The sequence below is a fragment of the Thermobia domestica genome, chromosome 14, assembly GCF_964235325.1.
Source record: "Thermobia domestica chromosome 14, izTheDome1.hap1.1, whole genome shotgun sequence".
Taxonomy (NCBI): domain Eukaryota; kingdom Metazoa; phylum Arthropoda; class Insecta; order Zygentoma; family Lepismatidae; genus Thermobia; species Thermobia domestica.
The window spans coordinates 70,889,519-70,906,325 of record NC_137467.1 but is presented as its reverse complement, the minus strand read 5'-3'; the positions used below and the strand labels follow the sequence as shown (position 1 = coordinate 70,906,325).

Genomic DNA, 16,807 nt, shown 5'->3' with positions numbered 1-16,807 from the left:
TGATTTAAGACTCGAATTTAATCAGAAGAACAATGGTGACGTTAATTTTGATTTACGCGCAATTGGTAAAAAGTTACAGGGAAATTAAATATTGTTACAGCATATGTATTAGTCCTTTACCCCACCTTGTAAATTTTGTGTTAATGATAATAATTAAATAAAAAGCAGGTGGATAAATATTAGGTCTATGGTAAGAGTTGCCTTGATGGCGGCCATGTTCAAATCCGCCATTTTGAATCAGACAAAAGTTTTAAACAAAACGCATAACAGTGACATCTTATTAATAGCAAATTTGCCATAAATCCAACGGTATAACCATTTTTGCTTTATCATTATTCAGCACAAAATTAAATGGGAATAGAGTAATGCAATAGATGACTTCGAGCTAGAAGTTAATCAAAAATAGAATGTTGGCGTTACAATGTTAGTTGTTTGATGCTGTACTTGCACGCCATTTCGTTGTTTTTCTTGTATCCTGTTCACATCTATTTCTCGTTCGCTATTTAAAACTGTCTGATTCAAAATGGTGGATTTGAACATGGCCGCCATCAAGGCAACTCTTACCATAGACCTAATATTTATCCACCTGCTTTTTATTTAATTATTATCATTAACAAAAAAATTACAAGGTGGGGTAAATGACTAATACATATGCTGCAACAATATTTAATTTCCCTATAATTTTTTACCAATTGTCCGTAAATCAAAATTAACGTCACCATTGTTCTTTTGATTAAATTCGCGCCTTAAATCATGTATCACATGACCCTATTCCTATTTTAAAAACTTAACCTTAATTCAAAATGGCGGATTTCAAGATGGCCGCCGTCAGATATACCCTTACTATATGACTTCTCCCTAGTCCTAATATGTATCCATATATTTGCTATTCACCTTTTGTCGCTACAAGAGGTCTTATAGAGCTTTTACCTCCAATTGTATGAAGACTATTCTGTACTTCCATGTGATGTTCTGGTAGCTGTATCTCCTAAACCCCTGGAGCTTCGCACCTATAACTTCACTGAAATACTGACCACATTTAGTACTACTTTCTCATATGTGTCTCCGTCAGCAACTCGATTCACCAAAACGTAAGGTTTACTTGTGAGTCTGTTTTTTTTTTTTTTTTTTTTTACAATTTTCAATTTCGAAAAAAATCGTTCACAAGTCACCTGAGTGGATGGAATGGCCATTATATATTTAAACACAGTATATAAATTACTAAATAATCCAGACTGTGACCATAGTTCATAGAGAATGGGAAATGCACATGAGAGACATCTGAAACATTTTCTTTTAGTACCACATTGAGTTCCGGACTTTTCCTTTTTATCTTCAGATTCTTCTTCAGATGTCACACTTTCATCTGAATCACCATCACCATCATTACTTGTAATTCTCACAAATTTACACACTTCTTTCTCTTCTGGTTCTTCAGACTTGTCACTAAAATCTGCACTCAAATTACGATACTGGCTTGCAAACTGTTTCAGTTCTAATAACAACTCACTTCTACTCACGTTTATTAATTGAGAAACAGTTTGCAAGCAATCATCTGGAAAATCTTCTACCTCCATTGCAACTATATCCTCGTACCTTTTTGGGTCTAACCAGGAACAGTCAAGCAGTAGAGTCTTGTTGGGTACAAACCGTTCTTCTATATCTTGGAATTAAAAAAAATGTTTAGTAAACTATTTCACTCGTTTTTGTCGGAAATTAATACAATGTTAATGTTAGAGAATTTTAGGAAAACCTGTGAAAAATACGAAAAGAAAGGAACAATAAATCTATGAAAACTGTCGCAAAGGAAAGTGCGGCAACCATAAAGTCCGAAAGGAAATAGTATAACAGATAAATAGTTTTCGGTACTGTATCTACGTAATGTTATTAGAGAAGATACCGTATGAACTGTGAACTGAAAATTAAAGTTAGATAAAAAAAAATGTCATTATATCTAATTTACTTTTTTAATATTTTGGGGGCCCCTACAAGACTGGCGCTATAGCTTGTTGTGTGTAAATCTGGTACTGGTTGTTTTTTAACTGGTTTTCAAGCATTACAATAAACTATGTTGTGTTTTAAAATTATCAGTAGTTAATTCTGTTTTTTATTCTAAACATCTGATAATTAAGTTATTTTTTAAGTTTTAAATATCTATTTTCCTATGCGTCCGGGCCCTCCCAAAGGTTCTCGGGCCCTCGGCGATCGCCGAGCAGCCGACCTAGCCAGACCGGCACTGACTCGCAGTGGTGGGGCTCGGCACCGCGCACGATGCGCAATCGTTCTTTACTTTCTCGATGGTCCTCGCAATAAGATATGTTTGTTTGTTCTAGGATGTGGTGAACCTATTTCATGATTCATTTATACATTCACGTTCGTATCTAATCATATGAAGTAAGTAAAATTTACCTTGAAGTTATTCCCCTTTAAACTTCGGTAAGCTTAGATGGGAGGGTAGGTTCTCCCTCTGGCCTGTCTCCACAAGTTACGGTACTGAATATAAACTTCAAGTTATGAGAATGATCAATGTCTAAAATTATTGTCGCATGTCTATAAATATATTTGTTGTAGGAATATAATTTGATAACGAATTTGCCCGGTATTTCTTATAATGTTACTATGTGTATAATCGGCAAAGACATGTATGTGGCAAATTTCATGTCAAAACAGCCGTAAATAAGAACAATGAAATGAAAATAAAACTTTCTTGTTCATTTAGCAACATTTTGTTTTACTCATTCTAGTTTTCGTATTTATATTTCTTTCTCTATAAAATTTACCACAAATATACATTTCCCGATTATACACTTAGTATCAGTATTAAAAGTACTCTGCAAAATCATTATCGCATTATATTCTTACACAGTTATAGATATGCGACAAGTATTTTGGACATGAGTGTACACATATGTAATTTATCATATTGATTATCTCTTCTTGTCAATAAATATGTTTATTTATCAGAATTTATAATGAACATAATTGTACATATCATTTCAGTGAAAAGTAAACATAAGTACAGTACATTTAGGATCTGACACATTATATCAAATTTCTTCTTAAAACTTTTTATAAACTTTTTTTTATAAATAATGTCGTAGTTCCATCGTATATTGTACTGTATGGAATATAATGCAGAATACAGATAATATTAACAATACTAAACCTAAATTGAAAAAACTTTTAATATTTATGAAAACTACACCAATTAGTGATACCTATAACAATAGCAAAATACAATTCAATCATTAACTAAAATATAGAAATTTTACATTCACAATTGATAGATTGAACTTAATAAGTTTATGGGTTATTTGTACGTAATCTTAAAATTTTTACTTTTTCGATCTTTTCCATGCTTTAAGAATTTGTAAGAACTTTGTTGTTTGTGTACAACGGAGCGTTTGATCAAGACAATATAATTTGCTTGGTTGCTTAACAGGAGTTTATGGAAACTCAGCGTTTCAGTCTCTTATGTCAGTTCAATTTTCACGTAATATTAATATGAGTGGCAGTATTTATACAAAAAGAAGCGTTGATCTTGTAACAAGTATGGTCGTCAGAATTAATGAAACACGAATATTGAAATAATTATATAGTTAGTATTTAACCTATTCCAGAACTTATTTGTTGTGAGGAATATGTTGCTCTGAAACAAAAGGTAGAACCATTTGATTGTAATAAGATATCCTAACAAACACTTCAACAACAGATAGCATATTTTAAGATTAACTGCATTAAGATCAACTATACCATAGTTAGAATAATTCAGAATACTAAGAAAAAATTTTTAATATTATTAGAACGGTAAACTGTAGAACAATAACAGGAATAAACAGTTTGTTTACATTAATAAAAAAATAAAATGCAACTATGGTCAATAATGGCGCTTCAACCATCAAACTAAACCTCACAATGAACACTAGAGGTTTATATAATGAATCTATTTCTTTTGCTAATTATAACTGATTATTCTCATAAATAATTCCTCTAGCCCTCTGAAGCTTCTTAATTGCAAAATTTATCTTTCGTTCCAGAATGTTATTTTTTCTTCTTATTCGGTCCCAGTAATCGTTCGGATCTAATATATTGGCTTGCGATCGACGCTGCAACATATCTTTTATATTTTGAATATCCTTTGATAATATCTTTATCAAAACTTCCAGCTGTTCATTGGGTCCGAGAGTCGTTGTCCGACGCGAAAGTAAGAAACGATTTATGGCGATCACTGATTCAGAAGACAATATGTCAGTTTCAGAGTTTTCTGTTCTTAGAGAACTTTTCTTACAAATCGTGTCCAGTCGCATCTTTGAATAAGTTCTTAACACTGAATGCTTAATGTCATCTGTAAATATTCCAGTTCGGGCATTTGGATATATCTCTGTTTTCTGATCGATTCTGGTACGCCGTTTTAGTCTTTTAAGACAGCATTGTGGAATACATCGTCCCCAACACGAATTGGTTATTATTCGTTCCATGTGAGAAATAAAATTAGCCTTTTTCTTCAGCAGAATGTGAAGAGCCTCCGAATGAAGACTCTGTACGTCCCTTATAGTTATCCCCACCATAAGATTCATGAGACCAATTGATGAAATAACTACAAAAGATACAAATATAATACGACTTGTGATCCGCAAGTAATTAGGACTTTGTTTGAACACATGCATGTATTCATATTCACCCAAAGTCATCACAATGCTCTTAACAAACGAATGGTAAGGATCAATGAAACTTTCATTGCTATGGAAAAGCACGAAGAAACTGAACGCGAATCCTAAGATTAAGCAAATAAAAGTACTAGAAACTCTAATGACGTTTTTAAGAATTATGGGGAAAATTAGGCCATAATATCCGCCAATCCAAAAGCATGCAAGGAAGAGCGTAAGTTGCAACCAAGCAAGTAAGATTGCAAATGCTGCAATGTGTGCAACCCACCCAATAGTATTTCCTCTAAATTCTTCCGCAATAACTGATAAAGACAAAATTAAACACACAATCATGAGCCACGTCTCAACGTCCCATTTGTAATACTGGAAAGAGTAAATAAGCTCTGATATTAAAAATAAACTCATCAGTCCCACTGTCACAAACACCATCAACCGAGAAGCTATTGACATTCGGAGTATTACCTTATCTTCTAGTTGTATTTCTCTAGTAGAATTAGTCATTGTTTTATTGAAGTCATAAAATTCTAGAAACACGTACCCAGTAAATGACAATAAATAGACTAAGTATGTTATGAAATACACAAGAAAGAAAATTCTCATTTTCTGCCACTTTATATACATGAATGTGGTAAGAACTGGGTGATTCAGACTGAAATTAGTTTTTTTCTTCTCTATGTTGTCAAGCAACGTCCGAATAACAGCCATTTGATCTGGCTCATCTTTTGGAGCGAGAATACTATAATCTATTGTTACTTTAAACTCTCTGCTTTCGAGGAATTCATCATTGGGCTCTAAACAACTATCTAAAATCTCGGTGAAAGATATCTCTTCTGAAGTGGCTTCAATTATTAGATCAATAACGGTTTTATCATCTCGGTTTTTCTTGGCGAAACTACCTCCACCTTTTCCAATTGCAATCAGAGTCTCCTTATGAGAATTTATTGCCGCTAAATGAGCTGGCGTGTTTCCTGAATAGTCCACTGAGTTGATTAAAGAATTACAAAGCCCAGAGCTAAGTAATGTTTTGACTACTTCAGTGTAGCCCCATTTGGCAGCATTATGCAAAGGGGAAGTTTGATGTATCGACATTTTGAGTTCCTTACCATTTCGTAAAAGGTTTGCAATAGCTTTATCTGATTGTAATCGGACTGCCGTGTAGATTGGGGATCTTTCTTCGTTCTCCTCATCAACATCAACTGTTGCCCCTTTTTCAATCAACAAATTGATTACGTCTTCGTAACTGAAAAATAAATATATATTTATATGATTATCTTTTCTCTTCTTTCTTAATACAGTTAACGTATAAAATATCACAATAGATAAAGTGATATATTGTTTTATATTTTGTTATGAAGATAGAATAAACACTTCAAACACAAAAGAATACTGTATATTCTAATTTCATCCTTTAATGCACGAATTAATTTGGTCGTGTTCAGTCTTTTGTTAATGAAAATTACTTATGTAAATGTAAATAATACTTTTTTTTGTTTTCAGTTTGCGGTGACAAGTTACAGGATTTATACTATTTGGCATCATAGTGCTACATTAGCAGAAACGAACTTTGGTACCAATCTCAACAGAGATCATGTCGTATGGAAGGATGTGAAACAGTTATTTTAGTAGAGGATTTGTAACCTATATTCTACGGATAACGAACTGCACCTTTTGTTCTTGTCAATAGGCTCATTGACGCTTTATTGTTATTGTTCTTATTTTTATTAAATACTTATGATATTAATTGAATCAAAATAAAACATTTGTTATAAGAATATCAACCGGTAAAAGTATAATGATACTGACATTCACATATTTCAGTGTGATCTTTTTTTATTAGTCTAAAAATAAAACATGTCAAGCGTACTATTGTACGACATTCATGCACTACCAAACAGAACAGTCTTATGGAACCCGGAGGTTCAATGCCATGTTCACACAAGCTTTCCACTGACTTCTATCCTTTGCCAACTGGATCCAGTTTCTACTTTGTATTCCTATCCCTGCGAGATCCATCTTAATATTGTCCTCCCATCTGCGCCTAGGTCTTCCTAATGGTCGTTTTCTGATTGGTCTTTCAGACAAGACTTTGAAAGCGTTTCTACTTTCTTCCATCCTAGCTACATGACCTGCCCATCTAATAAGCCTCCTAGACTTGATGACCCTAACAATGTTTGGTAAACCGCATAAATTATGTAGTTCCTTGTTATGAAGTTTCCGCCATTCCCCATTCCCGTTCCTCTTGGGTCCGAATATATATATATATATATATATATATATATATATATATATATATATGAGTCTTGTACGTACCAAGAATAAAAAGTTTTGCACATGTACAAAATATCCAAAATTTCACCTTCCAGTCTGGCACTCCAGCTTGCCCTCTCAATGTTACATAAGCCGATATTTTCAAAACAATCTCATTTTATTCAGAAAGTTTTGTACTGTTTTGTATTAACAATAAGAAGTTTGCCTGTCCCGAAGTACCCTTAATTTCAACTTCTAGTTTGCCTTTTAGTTGGACATCTGAGTGTCTCATAAACTAATTTATTTCGAAATGACCTCATTCTATTAAGGGAGTTTTGTACAAACATAAAAATGTTTTGTAACTATCCCAAAATGTTCCAAATTTCAACTTTCAGTGCAAGGTGGTCAGCAGTTAAGAGCAGGGCAAAGCTGTGGTCCCGCAAGCGTAGGTGCGCGTCCGTATGAGTAGGCGCGTTACCGACGAAAGATGTCCGACAGATCAAAGATTTGTTTGTAACGTTAGTGTCTGTGTAAGGATACCAAATGACTATTCTAATGTAAATTTTACGCACACAAATTTGATACCATAGATTAGACGTTTGCGTGCCATAGTTATGATTTTTCCTGTGTTTATTATTCACTTTTACTTCTGCAGTCTGGGTCACTCGTAGCTTTCATTGACCCCCAGACAAACTTCATGGGCCCCCACTGTTGTCATTTTTAATAAAAAAAAAGATAAACAAAAAATATAAAAAGTAGTTAAATTTCTGTATTATCAATTGATTAAACTTTATTCTTGTTAACAATGTGTATTTAAAAGACACTAAATCTTTATTTTTAAATCGTTTTGTCAGAAATTTAAAATTTGTTAAAATGACAGTTGAATGAAGAAAACTTAATATTGCCCAGAGGCCCTGGAATTTGAAGGGGGTTTGGCTCGTTATTGGCTGTCTGTAGTACTATAAGTACAAAATAGAAATTTTTAATAATTACACTGTGCAACAAATTTACACTTTTTTTCTGTCCTTTAAATGAAATTATGTGATTTTTACTAAATGACAGATGTTGAATTCATTGGTGGAAACCAAAATTTTCTATCACGTCACGTTTCTGTTGGATAGACCAAACACATTATACGAAATGAAAATATTTACACATATTTACTATTTAATGTAGGCTAGGAAGGAATCTTATGCTAATATTAAATTTTGCTGACTTACTCTTTAAAATACTCCCTTTGATCGCGTACGCTTGTAGACATCTGGAGTTTCTGTGATGATAGACCAGCAACACTCAGCAAGTAGTAGGGTAAAAATAGCCGAAAATTTCACATAACCCAGAACTAAATACTATTGAAATGATTTTTTGTTGTAACGTTAATGGGTATGGGTACTCTTCATAGGCGAAATGCTAAAGCATGGAACTTTGCGAAAATTATTCTATGAGTGCTTGAATTTTGGACCACAATTTAACAAATTTTGCTGTTTGAATTTATGTAAGACATTTGATATAACCATAATTATTGTTTATGTGTATATTTTACATATTTATTTTGTCTCTAGTAATGTTTTAAATTATTAAATTGAAAATACTTATTATATTGCGATATTTCTCTTATACAGGGTGGTTCAAAAGTCTGGCACCATACGACAAATAGGTAAAATATATATGTAAGATATTTATATAGCTAAAACTATTTTGTACGTTTATTATACATATTTATTTTACTTTTGTATAAAATATTTTACAATTTGCACTATTGTAAGTATTTTCATTATCTTTTGAAGGTCCTTAAGAAATTGTAGTGAAGTATCAAATTGGTAAATGATTAATTAAAGTTCCACAAAAATGGAAACAACCAGTTACAAGGATGATCTATGCGTCATATGCCAAAAATAAACCGACGAAGAAACAAACACAATAACCAGGCGAGGATTACTTTCGCTAACAGCAACTAGTCTCAACATGGAAGATAAGGAACTGCACAAATATCTTAGTTAAATATATGTCATGCAAAGCCCACCATGTGTTCTAATACATCACAGCTGCCGCCGTCGTTACACGCATGAATATTACATAAAAAAGGATGCAGGAATTGCAGGATCGGGGTCTCCAATAAAGAAACCAAAGTTTAGGTTGGACGATGAACCTTTTGACTGGAAGAAAGGACTGTTTTTACTGCATGAAACCAGTGTACCTAGCTCATCAACATCGAGCAAGGCGAGACGGCTTCACCGTTCGCATCATACCATTTCGTGAACATGCTCTTTCAGTGCGCAAAACACGCCAAGACGAATGGGGAGAAAGAGTGGAATGTCGAATGCAAGAGTGTTTCGATTTAGTAGCAGCCGAAGCTGTCTATCACAGTAATTTTCATAGATTGTTCATGTCTGAAAAGAAAGAAACGCTACCAATGACGGGAAAAGCTGCAAAAAACTGCGGGCGGCCAAGTAACATGAAGTTCGCAGCAACATTTGATGCACTATGTGAGTGGTTAGAGCTATGTTCTGATTCAAGTCTGTATAGTTTGCAGGATCTTCATGCAAAGATGGTAGAGCTTGCTGGCAATGATGATGCTTATTCAGAGAAATGGTTGAAAATTAAGTTGCTTGAAAAATATGGAGAGTATATCACAATAACAGAGTTAAATGGAAAACCAAATGTCGCGTGTTTCAAAGATATGGCAAGTTATATTATTAACGAGAAATGACAACTTCGAGGAAGAAAAAAATAAGGATTATTACAGCAGCCGCTAAGTTAATAATTGCTGATATGAGATGCCATAAGCAACAAGGGAATGTGTATCCTGTCCCATCTCAAGTTCGAAATGTTTAGGAATTGTTAAATTTTATCCCTCTTTCTTTGAGAACAATGCTTGAATGTATAATTTCTAAAGACGTGTAGGTGTGTAGCATCGGAGATGCCATAATGCAATCGGCAATGCCAAGAACTGTGCTTTCCCCGCCGCTTCAATTTGGTCTTGCTGTAGAACTCGATCATGTATATGGATCTAGGTGGTTGATTGATGAATTATGTTCACTTGGATTTTGTGTTTCGTATTCAGAAGTTCGGAAGTACAAGCAGGATGTGCTAGAGTGCAGTAATTATGACGTGATCCATTCCAATGCTCCTTTACCTACTTTTGTCCAATGGTCTTCAGATAACGTTGATCACAATGTCGTCACTATTGATGGAAAGGAGACATTTCATGGTATGGGGATCATGAGAGCAGGTGTCTATACCAGCACTCTTCCGCAGGATGCAGTCATCAAGCGAGGAGCAATAGTTAAAAGCGTTGTATCATTGGTTAAAAACTGTGACATTCCCATCCGAAATTTTCCATCAATTCGCCAACTTCAACAACTTGAGTTCGCTCCAATGTTGCACTTACAAATGCCACACACTCTGCCGCAATCGCTCAATTTTGATCCCCTGTGGCACATCCATTCTACATTATACGACACTGAAAATAATCAATTCAGCTGGAGTGAGTTTATGCAGGCATATTCTACATCTGAAGCCTCTTCATCATCTCATATCACATTACTTCCACTTGTGAACTTAAACTCAAATGATGAAATCTGTATCTACAGTACACTCTGCTACATTGAAGAGCAAGCCAAAAAGTTACAAGTACCCACACCATCCGTAACTCTGAACCAACCACTTTGGATAAAAGCCATTCAAATTGTCAATAGTACTGGCCTCAACGTTGTTTGTGGCTTAGGTCCGTTTCACATGCTAATGAGTTTTCTAGGAAGCATAGGATCAATAATGAATGGATATGGCTTATCAGAATTACTTGGAACAGTATATGAAGAAAACACGGTTGTTCATATGCTCAACGGAAAAGAATTTTTAAGAGCATTGAGAGGACATTTTCTTGCACAGAACGCGCTAATGTCTATCTTACTATCATCAGTCTTGCCCCCTATATCCTCCCATGAAGAATATGAGTATGTAATTGATTCTAACTTCCAACTATCACAGATACTGAGTTTACAGATCTGAAAAATATCTGCAGTAATATTGTAAAAGTTAATGAACGATATACAATAAATCTAGCGCAGGGTAATATACTATCGAAAGTGGAACAACGTGTCAACGAGCTGAAGCAAGAATTGTCTGCGCAATCTCGAACCTCAAAGTTATGGGTACAATACATAGAATACATAAACACTGTTCAGATGTTTGTAAGGGACGAGCGAGAAGGAAATTGGAATTTACATCTTGCTGCTGTGGCATGCATGCTACCCCTATTTGCTACGACAGGGCACAATATGTATGCTGTGTGAACGGATATACCTTCAGATGATGCAAATGCAGCAGTTACAATTTACACATCCGTGGCTATACGATCAGTTTCAAAACCATGGAAATCATGTCATCCGTCGAACATCAGAAAACTGGAAAGGAATTTCCTCAGACCTTGCAATTGAACAAAGTATGATGCATGTTATCAAGAGTAGAGGAGGTTTAACCCACGGTCGTGGAATGACACAAAATACGTGTGACACATGGATTCAATGCCTGCATATATTTGGAGAGATGCATTCTGCTATAACATCTTTAACTGGAACTGTACGCCAACAGAGTGGACAACATTGTGAGCTATTGCCATCACGTATGAAGAGGGACCGGAGTGATCGAAGACTTATGATACAATGGCTGAATAAGCATAAACCTTTTTCAGTATACGACTCATCGTTGCGCAATGTAGCCACTGGCGTTATAGCAGGAGTTGATGACAAAGTGAACTGTGACGATGCAGACTTACTGAAGCATAAACCTTTTTCAGTATACGACTCATCGTTGCGCAATGTAGCCACTGGCGTTATAGCAGGAGTTGATGACAAAGTGAACTGTGACGATGCTAACTGCATGTTGGTAATGGAATACATCAGAAGTTGGATGGTATACCTTGGAATGCCATTAGATTAAAGAAGACTGACCAAGCAAAAACATTGCAGCATGTAAGCAAAGGAGTTCGCATTGGTAATAGTATTCACTATTTCAACAATTCAACTGTCTTCTGGCGACTTGCTACGCTTGTTGAGCGAGAGCACACACCATCCCAGTATTTCGCATATGAACTCACTCCCACACCATCAGCGTTATTCTCTGGAGAGGTCATGTAGAAATCATCAAAAGCTGCACTAATTCATTCACTTATGAAAGGATTTGAGAGCCTTACACAGCAGGCATTTGAGGAACCTGAGCTATCAGAAGCATTCGTTATTGATGGCGGATGTTTGCTTTGACATGTGGTATGGTCTAAACACCAGTCATGGATGGATGTGCTTCAGTCATACTTCAATGTTTTATGTCAGCATTTTCATGTTCCATGCATAGTAGTATTTGACGGGTACAGAAATGGTCCTTCCATCAAAGACCATGAGCATCAACGGCGAAGGATTCGTCCTGCATCACCCAATGTGAAAATTTCATTGAGCACACCAGCATACGATAACCAGCATGCGTTTCTCTCAAATGACAAGAACATTAATCACGTAATAGATTTGTTGTCTACAGAGTTGAGAGCAAATGGTCACATCATCTACAGAGCCCAGAATGATGCTGACACTTTAATTGTTTCAAATGCAATTAACATGGCTCTTAAGAAGGAACAAGTCACAGTTGTGTCGGATGACACGGATATACTGGTGATGCTGCTGCATCATGCTGATGACTCGATATGTAAAATTTTCATGAAATCACTTGCAAAGGGAAAGAGGCATGAACAGAAACCACTCTATAATGTCAGAAGTATCCAGCGTCACATTAGTTCACAGACATCTCCTGTTCATTCATGCAGTTAGCGTCGGCACCCTACAAACAAGGAAAGGCAAAAGTTCTGAAAATAATTCAAAAGAATGTAACCGCTCAAGAATGTGCAGAAGTATTTCTTTCAGATAATTCGCCAGTGGATTCAATCTCAAAAGCAGGTAAGCAATTCTTCGTCATTTTGTATGGCGGTACACAAACTGATGATTTAACTCTAGTTCGTTACACAACATACATGCGAATGACAACAGTAGCGCCAAAACCAGTTCCCGAGCAGCTCCCGCCTACACCCCGAGCCGTGCATTTTCATTCGTTAAGAACTTACATGCAAGTACAACAATGGAAAACTTTATCAACGACAGAAATGGATCATCTTGAACAGAATTGGCTACTCAAAGGTCAACATCTTTATCCGGAAACTACTGATGAACCTCCAGCACCTGACTCCATCTTAAAAGTTGTACGTTGTCAGTGCAAAGCACTGGGAAAAAATTATGTAGTAGCATGAGCGCTCCTGCAGAAAATATAGATTAAAGTGTGTGTCTGCATGTCGATACTGCCATGGCGATGGCTGTACTAATAGTCGTGAAAGCGTAAGCATTTCCATAGACGATTTATCATGCGATGAAAGCTTCTAATTAGAAAAGAGATACGAAAAAATACCCTTAAATTCACAATCAAACGTTGTGCTAATGTGCGTCAATAGACCGGAACACTAAGTGTATGTATCGTAAACTCTGAATTCGTGAACGGATCCGCAATGAACGCAGTGGGGCGTGTGTGAATGTGTATGAGTACTATACATAATGTAAAAAGTGTGTGGCGTATAAGAATTCATAAAAAAATAGTGCTTATATTAAAGTAAATTCACAATAAAACTTAGAACCCTCTAGCAAGAAAAGTGATCAAAATTTGTTTTATTAGTGAACCGAACACGGAACGGGTCATTAGGACTCGCATGTACAGAGGTGAAGGAGTAATAAATATTCGCAAGGAATGCAATCAAGACAGCATATAGAGAGTAACTTCACAAACAAAATAAATAATAACCAACAATTTGGTTGCAGTTACTTGCATACAAGCCTCAGAAACAAGGAATGAAACATTGAAATTAACTAAACATAAAGTTATAAGATAATTCATAGAAATGTTTTGTGTTTAAATCAAATAATAAAAAATTCATACCGGGTAGAAACAGGTTATGAAATATAAATCATACTGAAATGGGAATTCATACAGATATATTTTAAATATTTTTACAGTGAGGAATCCGAAAACAACAATTCGATTTTTTTAAGGTGACTCAGGGGCAATATGATGAAAGCGCTGGGGAGACTTTCATTTTACAAAATTGCAAACTATGTTTGAAAATATTGAATTTTTATTCTCATCCATGTTTACCTCGCGACTCAGATGCATATTTTATCAGTTTGTTTTATCGTGCCGGACTTTTGAGTCACCCTGTATATAACCATCTGTACCAGTGTTGAAATTTCAACACATTTTGACTATAAATTGCCACTGTCTTGTTACGGACGAAATATATATTGTACTGCATGCATAAAACAACTTTTGTGTGTACTAACTGGTATTACTTCAATAGCAGCATTTGTTTCAAAAAGCAATTTTGCGTTACAACTTCAACCTGGAATATCTCGAATTTCGCAAACTTCCAGACTTTAGCATTCTCGGGTTAATTCACTCATAGCTACCTGATTTCATATCCCAAAGAACTTTTCAATAGTATTTAGTTCCGGGTCAACCTCTAATTTTACCCTACTAAAGCATACTTTCAGTCCATTTTCCACTGTAACACTTTTCAAATGGCAGTGCCCTGATAAGACCCATCTTTGTGTTCATTATTTACTTCGCCGAGATTTTGAGGGGAAAAGTCAAGATGTGAGTGCAAAAAGTGTAATTTTAATGACATATTGCGTCCCATGATTTCAAAAATGAACACCATGTCACTAACATTAGCTTCATAATTCTCAGAAATCTTGAACATACCGATTTAAATAACATCCAATCTAATTTATCATTTTCAGAGAGTTTAGTTTCGAAATCTTCATCCTGCATGACTGTTTTAATCTGAGGATCAATAAATACTCCTTCTTTAATTTATGTCTCACTTAAGTATTTGATGTTTTCCTTCAGGTGAGTAAAAGCAAACCTTCTCTAACTAGTGCTTTAAAACATCTTCACTAACCCTTTGCTATATGTAATGGTGGCAAAAATACGCCTTGAGGGTTTACAATTGGTTTGCAAAATACGTTCTTGGTGCCAGGAATGAAATCTTGTTTTTGAGGCCAGTATTTGTGGACGTAATGGTTTGTTTTGCCACGACTATCCCACTCACATAAAAAAAAACAATACTTGGTGTATCTTTGTTGCATTCGTATGAAAATACCAATAACGTTCAAGTCCTCTCACACATGCTATTTGAATTTTTTTTATTTCAATGAAGTCCAATATCGCGCTCATAACTTCATACGTCTCCTTTGTAAGCGCCGCATATGCTACAGCAATAGATGGGTGAACATTCCTAGTACCGCATGGAGAAGCACTACCATGAACATAGTTTCGAGCTTCAATAAACAAGTGCCACTCGTTATGACTATATTCATGTTTAAAAGAATAAAATAAACCATCTACATCTTTTCAATAAACAATGCCTCCATTCTCAATAAAATAATTCTCAAAATGACTGTCAATTTCTAAACAAACTTATTTTAACATCTTGAGCTAAGACATTCCAACCTTGAAGCCTCGGATATCTTCTTCTGAATCATTAGTGTAATGTTCTGGAGCTTTAGGTACTAGAAGATCGTGGGGAACTGGACGAATAGCTAACTTTAAATTCGAGTACTGATGTTTAAATTTAGAGGAAAAGTTCTTTCCATCTGTCAAGCAACAGTAATAGTCATTTATTTGTTCATGAGAAACTAGTGTTCCCTATTATAAAGCAGACAAGACTCTTACTCAGTAGGGGAAAACTGGAAGATGAGGAGAACCCCTTTTTAGACAGCGTATTCCTTTTGTGAAATTGTCACTTGAAGAAGAAAAATTGTCACTTGAATGATGCTTAAATGAGCGTATATTATAAGGTATATTACATATGCAACAATTTTTACCTTAAGCAAATTTCTTCCCTCCCGCTGGTGTAGTCGGTAGCACGCGCATCTTCTGTGCACGGGTCTTAGGTTCGATACCCGGTAGGAGAACATTGAAAGGTACAATGGCTCGGATTCGACCTTAAACTGTAGGCCCACGTCTCATATAACCTCGCTGCTAAAAAGATTCGCTAAATTTCAGTAACTAAACCAAACAATAATCATATGTCATTACCCCCGTACAATTACAGTATTTCTCAATACAAACTTTCAAACTTTTCAATTTTTCACCAAATTGGCATGTAATACATAAAAAGTAATTACAGTTTTGATTTTCTCATGCAAAAATACATAAGAAAAGCATATTTTCATGTAAAGGACAAATTTCGTGTTGCACAGTGTTATTTCTTTTTAATGTAGAGATATATTTCGTGAAATGTGTTACTTAACTAATTGTACGGTTGATATATGGCTTACATTTTTGACGCCAACACAAATAATGTGAATTAATAGCTTTTATGTGTAAATTCCCCCCTCCCCCCCAAAAAAAACTGGCACTCATATTCCTAATCTTCAGATTAAGAATAGATGAAGAAGTTACACCGGTAAATTTTTTCAAAGCAAGTGTATAAATGAAAATCGTTAACAAACAACTCACCAACTCACTTCTTGCGATTCATCTTCATCCGTTATCTGTGATTCATCTAAGTGAACTCCAGCGATCATCAACGGTGTACAACCACTGGAATCTTTGGCATCCACCTCCGCTCCATTGTTCAACAGAAGTTCCACACAATTTACGTGAAGTTGCTTCACGGCTGCATGTAAAGCAGATTCATTTGTATGTCCTGGTTCAATGTAAAACTACAAAAGAAAAAGTCGAGTACAGTGTACTTATAAGAGGTATACAAATTGATTTCGTTATGTAGTGATTCCTTATTTACTACAATTCACGCGTCGTTGGCAGTAAGTGAGGTAACTGTCTACCGCTTTCTACTT

At 35.3% G+C, this 16,807-nt stretch overlaps 1 protein-coding gene across 1 annotated transcript in view; it reads right to left on the bottom strand.

The window, feature by feature from the left end:
• Window positions 1-2,964: 2,964 nt before the first annotated feature.
• Window positions 2,965-16,807, bottom strand: part of LOC145669714 (transient receptor potential cation channel subfamily A member 1-like) — a 52,506-nt gene continuing 38,663 nt past the window's right edge. The window contains exons 3-4 of the mRNA XM_081738028.1: window positions 16,467-16,672; window positions 2,965-5,907 (exon numbers count right to left, since the gene is read on the bottom strand). Coding sequence (XP_081594154.1) covers window positions 3,960-5,907; window positions 16,467-16,672 — 2,154 coding nt within the window. The 3' untranslated portion in view covers window positions 2,965-3,959. The remainder of the gene's footprint in view (window positions 5,908-16,466; window positions 16,673-16,807) is intronic.